Source organism: Eriocheir sinensis, chromosome 25, assembly GCF_024679095.1.
Source record: "Eriocheir sinensis breed Jianghai 21 chromosome 25, ASM2467909v1, whole genome shotgun sequence".
NCBI lineage: Eukaryota > Metazoa > Arthropoda > Malacostraca > Decapoda > Varunidae > Eriocheir > Eriocheir sinensis.
Genome location: NC_066533.1, coordinates 5,558,867 through 5,576,011, shown reverse-complemented (window position 1 = coordinate 5,576,011; position 17,145 = coordinate 5,558,867). Strand labels below are relative to the sequence as shown.

General features: G+C 45.8%; 2 protein-coding genes across 5 annotated transcripts in view; both read right to left on the bottom strand.

Annotated features, from left to right (window-relative positions):
• The window catches only part of LOC127003237 (sodium-dependent serotonin transporter-like), a 49,795-nt gene extending 44,482 nt beyond the window's left edge, over positions 1-5,313 (bottom strand). The window contains exons 1-2 of one of the 4 annotated variants that reach the window (XM_050869633.1): positions 5,290-5,313; positions 4,300-4,395 (exon numbers count right to left, since the gene is read on the bottom strand). Coding sequence is in view for 2 of the 4 variants with exons in the window: in XM_050869636.1 (XP_050725593.1) it covers positions 12-86 (75 nt within the window). In the remaining 2 variants the exon portion in view is untranslated. Of the gene's footprint in view, positions 1-11; positions 379-4,299; positions 4,974-5,289 lie in introns of those variants that run through there. The other 3 variants (XM_050869634.1, XM_050869636.1, XM_050869632.1) reach the window with 3 other exon arrangements.
• A 3,577-nt stretch (positions 5,314-8,890) lies between these two features.
• On the bottom strand, positions 8,891-16,620 carry LOC127003242 (uncharacterized). Its single transcript, XM_050869644.1, has 2 exons — positions 16,588-16,620; positions 8,891-11,013 (listed from the first exon to the last, which is right to left on the bottom strand). Exons 1-2 carry the CDS (start codon positions 16,600-16,602, stop codon positions 9,985-9,987), a joined length of 1,044 nt encoding a protein of 347 aa, XP_050725601.1. The 5' UTR covers positions 16,603-16,620; the 3' UTR covers positions 8,891-9,984.
• Between the last annotated feature and the right edge of the window lie 525 nt (positions 16,621-17,145).

Here is a 17,145-nt window from a genome sequence, read left to right as displayed (position 1 = left end):
ACCTACACCACCTCAGGCTGTTGTTTTTCTGACCCGTCGTTGCCATCAGGAGGCGGCTCGTGTCCGCCCCAACGCTCGCTGTGCATGGCGGGGCAGGAATTACTGCAAACTGCGAACCTCGCCTTTACGGATTTTGGGTCAGTCCACCGCGAGGCAGAACTCACAACCCGCCCAGCACGGCTCCTCACATCACATCTCAGTTCACTGCTAAAGATAAGACTCTGTAACTTGCATAACGCCACCTTATCGTAATTTATTAGGGTTTCCCCTTGGATATCAGTCCACAATCCCAAATTGTTATAAGTCTTATGATTATTAGGTGTATACGACCGTTACTTAACGAGAAAACGGCTATCCCCAACAGTTCAAAGTGGAGCGCACACGAATAAACGTCACTGTATACCCCGCCGCGCACTACTTCGTTCAGGAAAACCGCAACGGACAATAACGAATTGGTTTTCTAGAAGCACCTGCAAGACTTTTATAGATTTAATTAAGTTTCTGATGCACCACTCGACTCCAAGAATCTGCTCGCTGGTCCCCGCGGCTCAGCATACAAAGGAGCCCCGAGTGAAGGGAGGGACACGAGGCACGTAGCTAAGAAACAAATAAGCTGCTAAATTGAGCTGAAGTCGTCATACGAAATATTGTGAAACTGTAGTAAATCGACGAACCATCACGTTGACGTAAATGATTTACATACCTGACGTTAATCCATTTGTAAACCTTATTGACTAGATTTTGCACGGTAGGCCTTTGTTCTTGATGGGGGTGCTAATGAGAATGACGTCTGTGATTGTTTGTTGACGCCAATGTTAATGAGAATGGTGACTGCCCCCCCCCCCCCCCCAACACACACACACTCCTTTTTGTGTTAACATGAATGTTATTGAGTATGGTGTTTGCGACTGTTTTGTAACTTTGAGTGTTAATGTGAAAGGTGCCTACGATTTTTATTCATTTTTTTCCCCTACTATGAGAGCTAAAGGGATTTGAGTCTGCATCTTTATTTTATTTATTTTGTTATTATGAGTGAATGTTGATGTGAAAAGTGGCTGCGATTTTTACTCATTTTTTCCCCTAATATAAGTAAGTGTATATATTATTTATTTTGCTCTTATGAGAGTTCAACCGAATGGTGCCTCTGATTTCAATGAACTCACCCAACTGGAGTCTGGTTAAGAGGTCGTAAAGATGTGGAGCAAGACCAAGTGGGCGGCGATAACTAACTAGGTGGGTAGGTGGGTGTAAGGGGTGAGGTTGGGTCAATGTGGCGAAGAGAGGGACAGTGAAGGGGGAGAATGGGAAGAAAGGGAAGCATAAAAGGAATGCATAAAAGACAGAGAAAGGAAAGGGGAATGAACAGGTGAGGTCGGGGAAGAGATGGAAGAAGTGGAATGAGAGAGAGGTGGAAAAAGGGGATTGAGGGAAGCCTGGGAAGGGATGGTGGTAGAGGAAAGAGGGAAGAGGTGGAATAAGGGAAATATGGGAAGAGATGGAAGAAGGGAATGAAGAAAGCGGTGGAAGGAAGAGAATAAGGGAAGAGATGGAATAAGGGATTGAAGGAAGAGGTGGAAGCCGAGGTATGAGGAAAGAGATGGAAGTAAGGGAATGGGAAGAAGTGGAAGAAGGAGAATGAAGGAAGAGGGTCAAGTAGAAGAATGATGAAAGAGGTGGAAGCAAGAAAATGAGGAAAGCAGTGTAAGCGAGAGTGGAATAAGGGGAGAGGAGGAAGAAGTGGAATGAACGGAGAAGAGGAGACAGAGGAATGAGAGGAGAGGTGAGGCCAGGGAAGGAAGGAAACAAGCATGGAATTAGGAAAGAAGGGAAAGGGGAAGGGGATGATAAGAGGGGCAGGAGAGGGAGATGGAGCTGAGAGGAAGGGGTTGAAGGGGAAAGGGGGAGGATGAGGGGCAAAGGTTATGGCGTCTGGTGGATTGGTGGGGGAAGAGATTCACCTCCTCACCCCTCTTCACTCCCCCCTCCCTTCTCCCCCCTTATCGTTACTATCTATAAGCATCTTGCTCACGTGATATCGCCAACACATCAATTGCCTCTCTTTATCTTCCTCCCCCCCTCCCCCCCTTCTTCATCTCCTGATCTTGTTTACTATATTTTTTTTTAGTTTTCTTTAGTTTTGTGTTGTTGTTGTTGTTGTTCCGTTTTCTTTATTGTTGTTGTTGTTGTTGTTGTTGTTGTTGTTTTCTAGCTTCCGTTTTATGTAGGTGCTTTTTTTAGTTGGTTTTCTCTTTTTTTCTGGTTTTGTTTTATTGTTTTTTTTTCTCAATTTTTTTCATGTATTCACGTTTTTTTGTTTACATTTCATTGCCTCTCTCTCTCTCTCTCTCTCTCTCTCTCTCTCTCTCTCTCTCTCTCTCTCTCTCTCTCTCTCTCTCTCTCTCTCTCTCTCTCTCTCTCTCTCTCTCTCTCTCTCTCTCTCTCTCTCTCTCTCTCTCTCTCTCTCTCTCTCTCTCTCTCTCTCTCTCTCTCTCTCTCTCTCTCTCTCTCTCTCTCTCTCTCTCTCTCTCTCTCTCTCTCTCTCTGCGGTGGGGAACACCTCAGTTCTTGCGCAATATAATTAGTGCGCGTCGACATCCATTCTTTCTTCAGTTACTATTGACTTTAACAAACAGCGACGGTGCACTAGTGACTGACAGCCAACACATGCAAACCTCTTAAACAATTACTTTTCCTCGGTGTTTACTAACAGTCTTCCTCTCGCTACCACCAACACCAGTACTATTGTAAATCTCGAGCATGCATTCTAATTTTGAAATAACAAGATGAAGTCTTAAAGCTTCCATTCACTTAAAACAAATAAAAGTCCTGGACCTGACAAAGTATATCCAACTCTGCTAATACTCTCCTCCCTCACAACTGTATTCAATATGTCCTTGCGTTTTATAACAGCCTCTTCACTGTTTATGACCAGCCAACAAATCCACTGGACATGGTCTAAACCAGGTTCGACGTTTGATATTAATTAACTCATTAAATTGATAAGCAACTTAAAGCAAATAGGTATTGACTCTTGTGAATAAGCCAGAAGATCAAGTAATTGGATTTGACAACAGACAACAAAAAGAAACAAAGATCGGATTTTCAAACCTGGGCCGCCTGTCACTAGTGGCGTCCCTCAGGACAAGTGCTTTCGTCCCCTCGGATTGGAAAAAGCTAACGTGACACCGATTTTTCAGAAAGGAAGCCAAAAATCCGCACAAATTGGTATGCAAATAACTAACTCTTCAAGGTAAGCTACTTGAAATATAATTAGAGCAAATTGCACAAGACTGCCAAGCAGACGGATTAATGGAGTGAACATAACATGGCTTCGAAACAAGACCCTGCCTATCAATGGCCCAGATGTACATAACTGACCTACGGACGACGTGGATGTAGCAAATCACAAATCGTCTATTCAAAGGACTGAAGCGAAATCAAAAGAATTGGTAAGTTACTTTACAAATTAAGCAAATAGGTAAAATCAACCAATATAAACCAATGGATCATTAAAACTTGAGCAACAGACATAAAGAGTAGTGATTGACGTTTAACTCAGAGTGGGCGGGAACCACTGGTACGGCGGTATACAGTACGAAATCCCATGCCCCGGTATATTCAAAGAAATTATCAAATGACATGGATGTTGGGTCCAAAAACCGCAAACCCTTGCACCTCTAGCACACAATCGATGGTAAAATAAAGGCTGCTTCTCTAGACGAACCGTGAAAACCTCAAGAGGAGGAAAACAAAGAAGAATATAATTGGTCGCTCTATGTAGAGATCCCTCAGAGTCAGACAAGTGTATACGTCTCAAATTGGAACGCAACCATACAAACGAATTGCTAGACAAGTAAATTAAATAAAATTAGACGGCAAAAAAACTTGCAGTTTGGTGCGAGAATGGATACGAAGAAAACTTTCTATCCCAAGATTCTCTCTGATTGACTCCTTCAAAAACAAGCTCGACCGTCACTTCCTTGAACTTAATATTAACTAGAGTAGAAATGCAACGTTTTGGAGCCATCTGATTAATGTAAAATCTCTCTCTCTCTCTCTCTCTCTCTCTCTCTCTCTCTCTCTCTCTCTCTCTCTCTCTCTCTCTCTCTCTCTCTCTCTCTCTCTCTCTCTCAGTATTTAACAGTTTACCCTACAATCAACAAGCGAATATAACGTCAAGTGCTTCCTGCGTATATAAAGGTGTACAAAGTTACCTATGCGTTACGTACGAGCTTGTGATCTTTCCACGTCGCGCGCCCAACCGTGGCAACACACACACACACACACACACACACACACCTTACGTCCTATTGTCCTTCCTTCTTCCACTATTCGCACACAAACAGGCTCCTCGGATCAGCTGTTGTGTCTGTGGTGTCGGGCCAAACGGAGGCGCTGACGAGAAAAGCACAGAGGTCACTCATCCAGGTGGCTCACTTTCACTGCGGTTCACTGACTTGAAAGTGTACCGTTCTAGAGGAGCGTGAAGCGGGGAGCGGCGATAGAGGGGAAGGGAGGAAAGGGGGAGACAGAGAATGGGAGATGGTATATGACGGAGATTATGGACAAAGTGTAGAAAATAAGATGAAGTAAGGAAAGTACAATGTGGGTAGCAGCGATAATGGGAGACTGGAATACGGAAGGAGACAGAGATTGTTTGATGGAATGAGACAAACAATTAGAGAAAGTAAGAAAAGAGATAGAGTGAGAGAACATTAGTCATTTTAGAGAGATTACAAAGTGGTAGCATGGGATAGAACGGAAGGGAGAAGACAGAATGAAAAGAATAAACCTATCAGAGGAAGAGAGAAAGAAAGGGTGAAAGGCAAGGTGAGAGAAAATACATCTTTTCGGAGATATTCAACCGAGAGATGACGCTAGAGAGAGATAGAGAAAAAGAAGAAAGAAAGCAGAAAATGAGATATTGAGAGAGAGAGAGAGAGAGAGAGAGAGAGAGAGAGAGAGAGAGAGAGAGAGAGAGAGAGAGAGAGAGAGAGAGAGAGAGAGAGAGAGAGAGAGAGAGAGAGAGAGAGAGAGAGAGAGAGAGAGAGAGAGAGAGAGAGAGAGAGAGAGAGAGAGAGAGAGAGAGAGAGAGAGAGAGAGAGAAATATAAGTGCGTTGTTTTGATGGTTCGTGAAGCGAGAAATGACGATAGAGAGAGACAGAAGAAAGCCAGAGAAAGAGATATAATATTAAAGAGCTACAGAAACAGTATATACTAGTGGGAGGTGATGAGAAGGAGAAAGAGAAGGAGAGAGAATATTAAAGAGCTACAGAAAGAGACTATACCAGCATGAGACACTGAGAGAAAGAGACCGCGAGAGAGATCTGTCACGTGCAAGCTCAGGATGGCCACTGCGAGGAAGGTCTCAGGTGAGAGGAGGAGCGGTGTCTCATCGGGAGCAGGAATCGTGATCTTGGAGCCTCATCTGCGTCGGGTCATCGCCGCTCAAAGTAATCAGATAAGATGCTGGAGACGCGGGGCCCGGCGATAGCGTGTTAAGTATGAAGAGTTATGCTCCAAATACCTACCGCAGCGTTGATTACTGTGGGCCAGATAAGTGGGATGGGCTACCTGTGTGAGGGGGGAGGGGGGAGAGGGGAGTGATGGGGGAGGGGAGGTACATGTGTTTTGAGGGGGCAGGGAAGAGGGGGACGAGGAGGAACACGTGTTTTGAGGGGTCAAGGAGGGGGTGGAAGGGGAGATAAAAGTGTTATTTGGGGGGGGGGGCATATGTGTGTGTGTGGGTGTGAGTGTGGGTGGGTGGGTGAGTATGGGTGGAGGGAAGGAGGGTGCGTGTGTGAGAGTGAGGGGGGGGTGAGGGGTTAGGGGATGTTATGGCGCGGGTAAAAGGGGAGAAGGGGTTGGAGGGAAGGGAGGTAAACGTGTTTGTGGGGGGGGACATGTGTGGGGTGGGAGAGGAGGGAAGAAGATACGTATGGGGGGGGGAGGGGGTTGTTGGGGTGCAGGTTCAGGGTTCAGGGATTCTTCGTCAGCCCTTGTTTGTGTTTTGAGGGGACGTGTGTGGGGGGGAGGGAAGGAGGTACGTATGTGGGGGGGAAGGGGGTTGGGGGCCAGGTTCAAGGATTCTTTTTCAGTCCTTTGTTTATTTGTTTTCATCTGATTTTGTTTGTTTTTCTTATGTTGCAGATCGCTTTCTCTCTCTCTCTCTCTCTCTCTCTCTCTCTCTCTCTCTCTCTCTCTCTCTCTCTCTTCATCCTACATACATTTACTGAGCTTTCAAAACAACTCTACCTTTCCTTTTACCGTGTGTGTGTGTGTGTGTGTGTGTGTGTGTGTGTGCGAGAGAGAAGCGCCGTAAACAATTACCCACAATTCCTTCAGAAGCAGAAAGCGTTTCAAGGCTCATCCCCGCCAAAGGTTCACAGACACGGAGAGGAATACTGATGGGAGAGAGAGAGAGAGAGAGAGAGAGAGAGAGAGAGAGAGAGAGAGAGAGAGAGAGAGAGAGAGAGAGAGAGAGAGAGAGAGAGAGAGAGAGAGAGAGAGAGAGAGAGAGCATCCTGTTTGGTTTCCTGTGTTTCCCGTCCTCCTTTTCCCTTTACTTTCTCTTTCTTTCCTTGGCCTTGTTGCATCTTTTTTCTTTTTTCTCATCTCAACGTTTCTGTCCATTTTCTTCTTTTTCTTTTCTTCTTTTTTCTCTTTTTATTTTCCCTTTCTTCATGTTATTAATATTCAATGTCCTGAGCATACATAAACTGTCCTGTGAACTTTTAAACGTCCTGAGTATTTTTTTTAGATGCTGTGGATATTTCATAAATGTCCTTTGAACTTTTTGAATGTTCTAGGTTATTTTAAATGCCTGAGTATTTTATAAATGCCTTGGCTACCTTTTAAATGCTTCGAGAAATGTCTTGGGTAATTTTCAAATAATTTAGGTATACTTTTTAATACTCTAGTAGCTTTTGAAATGCTCTGGGTAGTTTTTAAATACGATTAAAGGTGAATTGATGTTCGGGGCATTCGCTATAGTTATGCGATGCCTCGGTACTCATATCCATCCCATTGGCCCCTTGAGCCTGTGGTGGCCGAGAACCAATCACCCCATGACACAAATGATAAGGGTGCTTATTAAATGCCTTGTGTACGTACTTACTGAATGCCTTGATTACTCTTTAAATCACATGAGTACTTATTAAGTGCTTAAGGGGTTTATTAAGTAATCTAGGTATAAAGTGTCTTGGGCCCTTATCCAAACACTAATATCGTCCTCGTAAAGTCTCTCCTCTAATGTACGACTGTCAAACTTATGTGCCTTCTCCGTCCTTTTTTTTTTTTTTGTAATTTTATCTTCTTCGTTTTCTCTTCTTTTTTTTCTTGTTGTTGTTGTTGTTGTTGTTGTCTTCTTCTTCTTCTTCTTCTTCTTCTTCTTCTTCTTCTTCTTCTTCTTCTTCTTCTTCTTCTTCTTCTTTTTCTTCTTCTTCTTCTTCTTCGTCCCGTGCATGTCTTGTTAAGTTCTGACCGTTCGTATATGAGACGTTGTTTCCTCCTAATAGTACAATCTAGTTTTCTTTTATCAGTTGTCTACAGTATCGGGTCTTTGAAGTGGGAGGTAGTGTGACAGGCGAAGGGGGAGAAAAGGGGAAGACAGGAATGGGAGAAAATCTAAAGACAGAGAATGGGAGATGGAATATGACAGAGAATGGGAAATGGATTAAGACAGAGAATGGGAGATGGAATAAGACAAAGAATGGGAGATGGAATATGACAGAGAATGGGAGATGGAATAAGACAAAGAATGGGAGATGGAATATGATAGAGAATGGGAGATGGAATAAGACAAAGAATGGGAGATGGAATATGACAGAGAATGGGAAATGGATTAAGACAGAGAATGGGAGATGGTATAAAACAAAGAATGGGAGGTGAAATAAGACATACACCATTAGAGAAAGTAGAAAAATGAGATAGTGAAAGAAATTAGTCCTTTGTGTTAAAATAATTGTCCCTTCCCTATTTTTTTTTTTACAGCAAAGGAAACAGCTCAAGGGAAGAAAAAAAAACAATAATGAAAAACGGCCCGCAATTCACTGCTCCTATAAAAAAGTGCTTAGTCCTAATTTCCTAATCTAGTTCCCTTTATATCAGTATGTAGTATCAAGTGTTTTAAGTGTCTGGTGTTCTGATTACAGTGCCCTAGAATCACCGTCCTGTGCATATAGAGTGTTCAGCCCTTCATTAGTAGAATCTAGTTATCTTTATATTAACTGTATACGGTATCAAATCTTTCTAATATCTGGTGTTCTGATACAGTGTCCTCGGTGCTATAGTAACGTCGATCCTGTTCACGAAGTTTATTCAGTATTAATGGTCTGATGCCTCTAATAAAAGAATCTGATTCCCTTTATATAAATTTACAGTAACAAGGCTTTCGAATATCTGATGCTCTAATAACAGGGTCCTTGGTGCTAGAATGACTCCCCTATTCACCCAGTTTATTTAAGGTCTGCTCCCTCTAATAAAATAATCTACCTCCCTTCCCCTTTCTCCCTCCCTGTCCCTCCCTTCCTTACCCTTTCCTTCTCATAACCTTCTCAGATATATTTCCCTCTATATCTAGTTCTCTAATTACAGTGTCCTTGGTCCTAGAGTTACTGTTCTGTGCCTATAGCAAGTGGTCAGTTTCAATTTCCTGCTCCCTTTAACAGAAAAATCTGGTTCCCTTCATATCAGTTTACAGTTTCAAGGCTTTCGAATATCAGGTGTTTTAATTGTGATGTCCTTGGTCCTTGCATTTCTGTCCTGTGCATGGTGCGTGGTCGGCCCTAATCGCGAGGTAATCAGGCGAGGCGCAGCTCTCCAGCCAGATAAGGGGCAGAGACGCGTCGAGGGAGGCGGCCGATGATGGGGTCAAAGATACGTGTTCCGTTATGTTTATCTTTTAATAGTGTACAACAATCAGGGTAAAGATGCACTCCGTCGCCGGCGAGGAGGTGAACTTCATATAAAAAAAAAACGATAATATAAAGTGTTCAACGAGACTTTGAAATGCCGTGGTATAAAAATAGTAAACACACTTAAGAATCTAACCTTCCTCTGCTTATCTTTTGCTTTTTTTATTTGTATAAGGAGCAAGGAATGTGTGGAATGCTTCCCGTGTGAGTGGGAAACACGTCCCCAACCTATCTCTCTCATCCCATGTTACGTTACACTGAGACACTCGTCCACTCACTCACTCCACCGTGCCCTAAATAGCTAAAAGTGAGGCTTGGTATGGAGGATTAGTCTGTGTCCCATACCCATCCTGCTTAACACTTTCACGCTGACACACTATACGTAACTCACGTCGACTCACTAACCTAACTCACTCTTACTAACACTCACTCACTCACTCCACCGCACTCCTAACTATAATAGGCGGCCTAGCTGTAAGGGAGGCTAGGAAAGGAGGGGGTGTTAGTGTGTGCCCCATACCCATCCTACTCAACACTAACACGCTGACACATCCGCATAACTCACCCCGACTCACTAACCTCACTCTTACTCACTTGCACTCACACTAACTACGCCTCATACTCAGCCTACCTAATTTACTGTCACGCTTATACGTTACGTCACTCACGCTACACAACATAATAACGCTCAATCTCATACGCTTGACTATACTTACACTTGACTCACTGTACTACTACTGTAGGTATGCATCATATTAGGATGAAGATTACCTCCCTCCTTCCCCCCTCCCCACTCCCCCGCTCCTACCGGTGTTGCGAAGGGTTGGGTGCTGCCTGCGGGTGCTGGGCTAAGGGCCTGCCTGGGTGGCGTCTGCCGCAGCGCGCGCCGTCCGAGAGCTGCGTCTTGTGGGAGTCACGCGTCTCGCCGTCCTGCCGCTGCTCTGCGTGGAATAACTTGCCCCCCGAGGTGTTGCCCAGCCACAGTACGCCGTGCACGAACTCCTAGTTAATCACTTCGGAGTCCCGCAGAACACCGTGGCATCAGCGGCTTGGGGCAGGGAGTGGGGCTCACAGAAGAAGCACGACTTCGCTAGAGGGCGAAGCACTTACCGCGGCGGCGTCCCTGGCGGCGCGCGACCCGTGGACCTTCTTGCTGTCAAAGTGTCCCACGCCGCCCTGAACACTGAGAGTCGCCGAGGCCTTCTTGGCGACGTGGTGTTGCCGCCGCTGGCGCTGGAGGGGCGGGGCGGCGGCCTGCGTGGCCGGCGCGTGCGTGGCGTGGCGGGAGTGGGAGTGCGACACCACTGTCAGGTGGTCACTGGGCTCAGCCTCGGCGTCCACACGCAGGCTGGGTGGTGGGTGAGGGCCGTCACTCTGAGGGAGCGGGGTCTTCAGGATGGAGCGAGGATGGAGAGGGGCGTGTCCGTCGGGCTTGTTCCTCTTGAGAGATCCACCGAGATTGAAGCTGGCGGTGTTCCCGAAGGAGGCGAAGGAGGTGGCGGTTTTGTGTGGTGGGAAGGGTTCCTGCGACAGGTCATTGTGGTCGAGAGGCAGCGGCCGCGGATGGTCGTGCACGACACTGACCAGCTGATCCTCCTCCACATTGCCCTGGAACGGCGGCGGCCCCGGCAGGAAGGCGTTGGGATGGAAACTCTCGTCAGAGAAGCCGTGAGTGTCGGGGAAGGGCGTGGACTCCTCCCGCTCGTGCACGACCTTGAAGAAGGAGGAAGGCGGCCCGTTAGACGAGAAGGTGGAGCCGGCGGGGAAGTGCGGGGCAGGGGCGGAGGAGATGTGTGACGGCGGGGAGGGAAGGTGTGAGGGCCGCGCGGCGTGGCTCTGCACGTGAATGGGTTGTTTCTGTGGCTCCGGCTTGTGCACGACGGGGGGCGCGGCGTCCAGGTTAGGGGCGCGGGGCGGGGGGCGCGCCACCTCCCTGCCCTGCGAGGAGCCGAAGAGGTCCCTGATGGTGGAGGTCATGCCCTGTCTGATGTTCTCGAGAAAGCGCATTCCCATGGTGAAGGGCGACTGGCGGGCACGTTGGGGGCTGGCCGCCACCGGCCCCGCCACCGCCGCCGCCACCACCACCGCCACCACCACCTGCAAGCGCGAGGGAGGAAGGGAGAGAGTTAGTGCGCTGTGCGGGGGTGAGAGAGCACCACCATCAAGCCACCACACCATTGTAACCTTAGGACAACACCGCCCTGACAACTCAGCCTCGCCACGCAGCCTTCTCATCAACAGCGAACAGCATCCCTCATGCAGTACCATCCTCTCATGCATATTATGGTCGCCGAATACCAAGTGTGTCGCGAAGCCCGCCCCCCTACCTCTATGACAGGAGGAGCGGATCGGTTGGATGAAAGGATCTTGGAGTTAGGAGTAAGTGTTGCTATGGAGTGAGGGTGAGGGAGGGGGCAGCTGGACCACCTTAGTGTGCCCTGAGTATTGGAACATCACCCTCAACATCTTAAACGCAGCCTTGTCACCACAGCATCATGCACTCATCACCACCAACAATAGCATAAGCAACACCATAACCAGAGCACCACCACACACTAACACAACATCACCATAGCCAGCAGCTTAGAACTAGCGTGACTTTCTCTCCTCCTCCTCCTCCTGCTGCCGTCCCTCAGACCTTTCACCCGTCAACAAAAATAGCGAGTTTTCTCCTGCCATTCAACTTCTGCTTCACCACACCCAGACGCCATCACCACACCACCTTCTCGTCACCACCACACCCTCACCACACCACCACCACACCTTCACCACACCATCGCCACCATCACCACCACCCCTTCACAACACTCGGCAGCCTGTCACCATACATTATATAGCCGGTGAGAGTCTGTCGGAGGGTTAGTTCAGACTCTACACACAATAGCTCATCCTTCTTAACCTCCTCCCTTCTCTATCTATCTTTCTATTTCTCCATCTATTTTTTTGTCAATATATCCATGTCTATCAATGCATTTCTTCCTATTTCTTTTTTATATATAAATATGCATTGCTTCTTTCTCTCTTTCTTTGTTTTTTGTATACATATGTCTGTGTGTCTGCCCGTCTATCTCTTTATCACTATTCTTATATGTCTGTTTTCACTCCTCACTCGGTCCCTAATTATTTTATGTCCCCTCACCCACCGTTGCCAGATTTTCGTACTCAGAGCATACATACTATATACCGGTTTCTGACGCCTAACTATTGCCAAGAAACATCAGGAATTAACTATTTTAACGATAACTATGAATGAATCTCGTTATTGGGGCCCAGGAGACAGTTTTGGGGTCAGAAATCGGTAAAAATATGGGTCTGAGTACGACAATCTGGTAACGTTGGCCTCACCTCTCTCCTTATTCACTTACTCTTCCCCTCCTTTGTTTCACCTTTCCATAGCTTCTCCCCATCTCTCTGCCTCACTCCCCTGTCAGTTCTTGTTACCTCTCTCTTCATTCTATTTTCCATCAGTTTACCTTCCTATCACCACACACGCGACCACACCAATGTAAGCGTAGGACATCACCACCATGACGACTCGGCCCCACCACGCAGCCGTCTCATCACCAGTGAACAGCATCCCTTAATACCATCCTCACGCACACTAAGTTGGTCTCGAAGCCAGCCCCCTTCTTCTATAACAGTCTGTCAATTTACCTTCCTATAGCTCTTCTGTCCATATTTTTCTGTATTTTTTTTCTTTCCTATAGCTTAACTGTGTTCATTCTCCTCTCTCTCTCTGTCAGTATCTCTCTCTCTCTTCCTCTCTCTCTCTCTCTCTCTCTCTCTCTCTCTCTCTCTCTCTCTCTCTCTCTCTCTCTCTCTCTCTCTCTCTCTCTCTCTCTCTCTCTCTCTCTCAAATTTGCAGACGACACAAAGATTGGTAACTCGGTTCTCACTGACGAAGACAGGCAAAGCCTCCAAGAGGATTTGCACAAAATTTCAGCTTGGTCGGATAGATGGGAGATGCCCTTTAACGTAGACAAGTGGCAGGTCCTTCAAGTTGGAACGAGGAATAAGAAGTTCGATCACGAAATGCGCGGCGTTAAACTCAAAAGCGTTCAATGCGTCATGGACCTGGGGGTCAAAATCGCGTCAAATCTCAAATTCTCACAGCAATGCATCGATGCAGCAAATAAAGCGAACAGAATGTTGGGCTTCATTAAAAGAAACTTTTTATTCAAGAATAAAGATGTAATACTTCCGCTCTCCAATAGTTTAGTCAGACCCCACTTGGAATATGCGGTACAGTTTTGGTCTCCCCACCATGCAAAGGACATTGCTAAATTAGAAGGTGTTCAGCGTCGGGCAACGAAAATGATCCCTTCCTTGCGCAACAAATCCTACGAAGAAAGGCTTTCCACCCTTAACATGTTCTCTCTTGAGAAACGTCGCCTCCGAGGAAAACTGATCGAATGTTTTAAAATACTTAATGGTTTCACAAATGTAGACAGATCAACATTGTTTATGATCGATGACACTTTGCGCACGAGGAACAATGGCGTAAAACTCAGATGTAGACAAGTAAATTCAGACTGCACCAAATTTTTCTTCACCAACGTTGTAGTGCGAGAATGGAATAAGTTCCTACCATCAGTGGTCCAGTGTAACACGATTGACTCCTTCAAAAAAAAGCTCGGCTGTCACTTCCTTCAACTCAATATCAACTAGAGTAGAAATGCAACGTTTTGGAGCCTTCTGATTAATGTAAAATCACTTAGGTTTAAGGACAGACCACCTAGTCTGGACCATGGGGTCTGTGTGGTCTGATTTTCTGTCTCTCTCTCTCTCTCTCTCTCTCTCTCTCTCTCTCTCTCTCTCTCTCTCTCTCTCTCTCTCTCTCTCTCTCTCTCTCTCTCTCTCTCTCTCTCTCTCTCTCTCTCTCTCTCTCTCTCTCTCTCTCTCTCTCTCTGTCATGTCAACTTTTTTCGTCTTATTGTTGCTTTACTTCCTAAACGCTGTAGCCTTTCTGTCTTTGCTTCTTTCTTGTATCAGTTTGTCTATCTAAAGCCTTTCTGTGCTCTTTCACCCCATCTCCCTTTCTGTCGGTTTGTTTTCCCCTCGACCATGTTTCCTTGTTGTCTCAGCCTCCTATAGTCTTTCTGTCTTTCCTCTATCACTTTACCTTCCTATCGTTTCTCTCTGTCTTCACTCTCCCTCCCTCCCTGTTTGTGTGTCTTTCTCTCAACCCCATCTTCTTTGCCTCACTTCAATAAATTTCCTCTCCTTTACCCTCTCTCAGGCTACTCCCTCCCTTTCCTATCCTTTTCCTTCCCTCTTCTCCGTCCCATCATTTTCTTGCCTCCTCTCCCTCCCTCTTCTATCCGTTTCTTTTCCTCTCCTTCTTTACGTTATTCTCTTTCATTCTCTCCTTCCCTCTCCTACTTGTTTCCTTTCCTCTTCTGCCTCTCATCCTCATTCTCTTGCCTCTCCCTCCCTTTCCTCTCCTTTTCCTTCCCTCTTCTCCGTACCATCATTTTCTTGCCTCCTCTCCTCCCTCTCCTTTCCGTTTCCTTCCCTTTTCTTCCTTCCCATCATCTCTCTCTTTCATCCTCTCCCTCCTTTTCCTCTCCTTTCCGTTTCCTTCCCTCTTTTCCTTCCCATCATCTCTCTCTTTCATCCTCTCCCTCCTTTTCCTCTCCTTTCCGTTTCCTTTCCTCTTCTTCCTTCCCATCATCTTTCTTTCATCATCTCCCTCCTTTTCCTCTCCTTTCCTCATTTCCTTCCAGTCATCATTCTCTCGCCATGCATCCTTCTCCCTCCCTCTCCTATCTGTTTCCTTCCCTCTTCTCCTTCCCATCATTCTCTTGCCTCACGCCCATCATTTTCCCTCTCACTCAAGCCTGCCGAAGATGACGGTCTCTCACGCCACACTATCCCACCGTGGACGAAGGGAAAGGAACCACCGGTCATGCGCAGCCCCAACCACCGCCACGCCTCACCACCAGCGCTAACTCAACACCGTAACACCACAACACCGGAACAGTACCGATATGACACCACCACGACACTCATCACCACCACCATCACTTCCGCAACACCATTATCGATTTCAACACCGTCATCACTCTACTACGATTGTTATTTCACCTCGGCTCTTCTCCTTCCCATCATTTTCCTGCCTCCTCTCCTCCCGCCGCCACCGACACAACACCGCTAGGACCAAAATCAATACGAACAGAGCAACACCAACAATACAACGCCGCACACCAGAAACACAAATAATTCATCTTCTGCAACACTTAACACCTTCAGTACAAGCAAACCAATAAGGAAAGAAAGAAAGAAAGAAAAAGAATGAATGAAAGAAAGATTGAAGCAGAGGGAAAAAAGAATAACACACACACACACACACACACACACACACACACACACACACACACACACACACACACACACACACACACACACACGAAAGCTCTTCATTCAGCAAAGAAAAAGAGAAAAAAAACTTAAAACGAAAAACGAAAAACCAATTGAGCGACAAGAGAATTAAAAAGAAAAATGGAAGAAAAAAGAGCAATGAGGAGAAAGAGGAGAAAGAGAAGAGAAAAGAGTAGGAGTAATGGAAAGCCTCGGGGGAAAAGAAAGGCGAAGGAGAAGAGAAATTAAAACGCCGGAAGCAAAAAAGAAAGTGAATGGGAGAAAGGGGAGAAATTAAATATATAGAGGAAGGAGAACGAAGAGGAAAAGGAGGTAGACGGAAAAATAATAAGAGAGAAATTGAGGGCATGGAGGCAGGAGGAAAAGAAGATGGAAAAAAAGAAGGAAAATAAGAGAAAATTGAGTGAAGGAGAGAGGAGAATAAGAAAGAAGAGGTGGAGAAAAGAGAAAAACAGGCCGGAATTGAAGACGATAAGGTAGGAAGGAGAGGAGAAGGAGATAGAGGGAAGGAAACAATGGGAGCCGTAGAAAGCGAAGGAGAATAAGGAGGTGGAAGAGAAGGTGGAGAGAAGAAAAGAAAAAGGAAGAATAACAAATGGAGACGAAGAAAAAAAAAGGAAAAAAGGAGACAAAAAGAAGGAGAGACAGATAGAAAAGAAGAAGGTAGACACATGCAGAAGGGAAAGGAGGAAAGGGAAAGAGAAGGAACTGGAGGGAAGGTAAAAATAGGGAGTAGAGGAACAGAATGCAAAGGAGAGGTTGCGGGAAGGGGAGAAGAGAGAACAGAGAAAGAAAAGGAGATAGATAAGGAGAAGAAAAAGAAGAGGAATAGAATAGGAAAGAAAGGTAACAAGAAAGGAAGAAAGAGGAGGAAAAAAAATAGAAAGAGAAGAAAATAAGAAAAATACGGGAGAAGAAATAGGACGCGAAGAAGTGAAAGAGGAGAAAGGAGAAAGAGAAGGAGATAGATATAAGAAAAAAAAGGGAATAAAGAATAGGAAATGAGGAAAGGTAACTAGAAGGGGGAAAAGAAATGGAAGGAGAAAGGAGAGGGAAGGAAAGGGAGGATGATTAAGGTATGAAGAAGTAGCAAGGAAGGAAGAAAGAGGAGATGGAGATAAGAAAATATGTGAGGAAAAGAATAAGATACGAAGAAGAAAAATTAAAAAAAAAAATAGGCGATAAAAACATTGGATACGAAGGAGAGATAGCGAAAAAAAAATAGAAGCAGGTGGAGAAAGTCACGGAAAGTATCACCCCTCACCCCCATACACACCCCTCCTCACGTACCCTATGCAGTATCATGTCTGGCGGGGATGGCTGCCGGCGTACAAGTGAAGGGGACACACTCGCGCCACGCCCTATATATACCTTTCCCCGCGTGAAAGTGAAAGCATAGCAGGTGCGCATGCGTCTGCCGGGCCTTCCACACGTGACAGGAGCGCATCATCACTCACGTAAATCAAACTAAGGCGTAAATAGAAAACAATGGTAAAGGCGTTAGTGGTAAAATGGTAATACAAAGCGTAGATCAAGAGAGAGACGTGAGGTAAGAGGCATAATGAACGCATAGGTAACGACAGGTGGTTAATTAAAGAAGGGTTACGTAAGGTGTTTGTTGCTAAGAACTATCACGGCGCACGTACAGTAAACTAAAATGCAGATGGTGAGGATTTGTCGAGAAAGGAAGGAAAAGTAAAGGAAGAGAAAAAAAATCGTATAGGTTTAGATGTTTTTACCTAGACTTATCACAACACACGTACGGTAAACGAAGGTGCAGATGGTGAGGATTTGTTGAGAAAGTAAGGAAAAGTAAAGGAAGAGAAAAAGATCGTATAGGTTTTGATG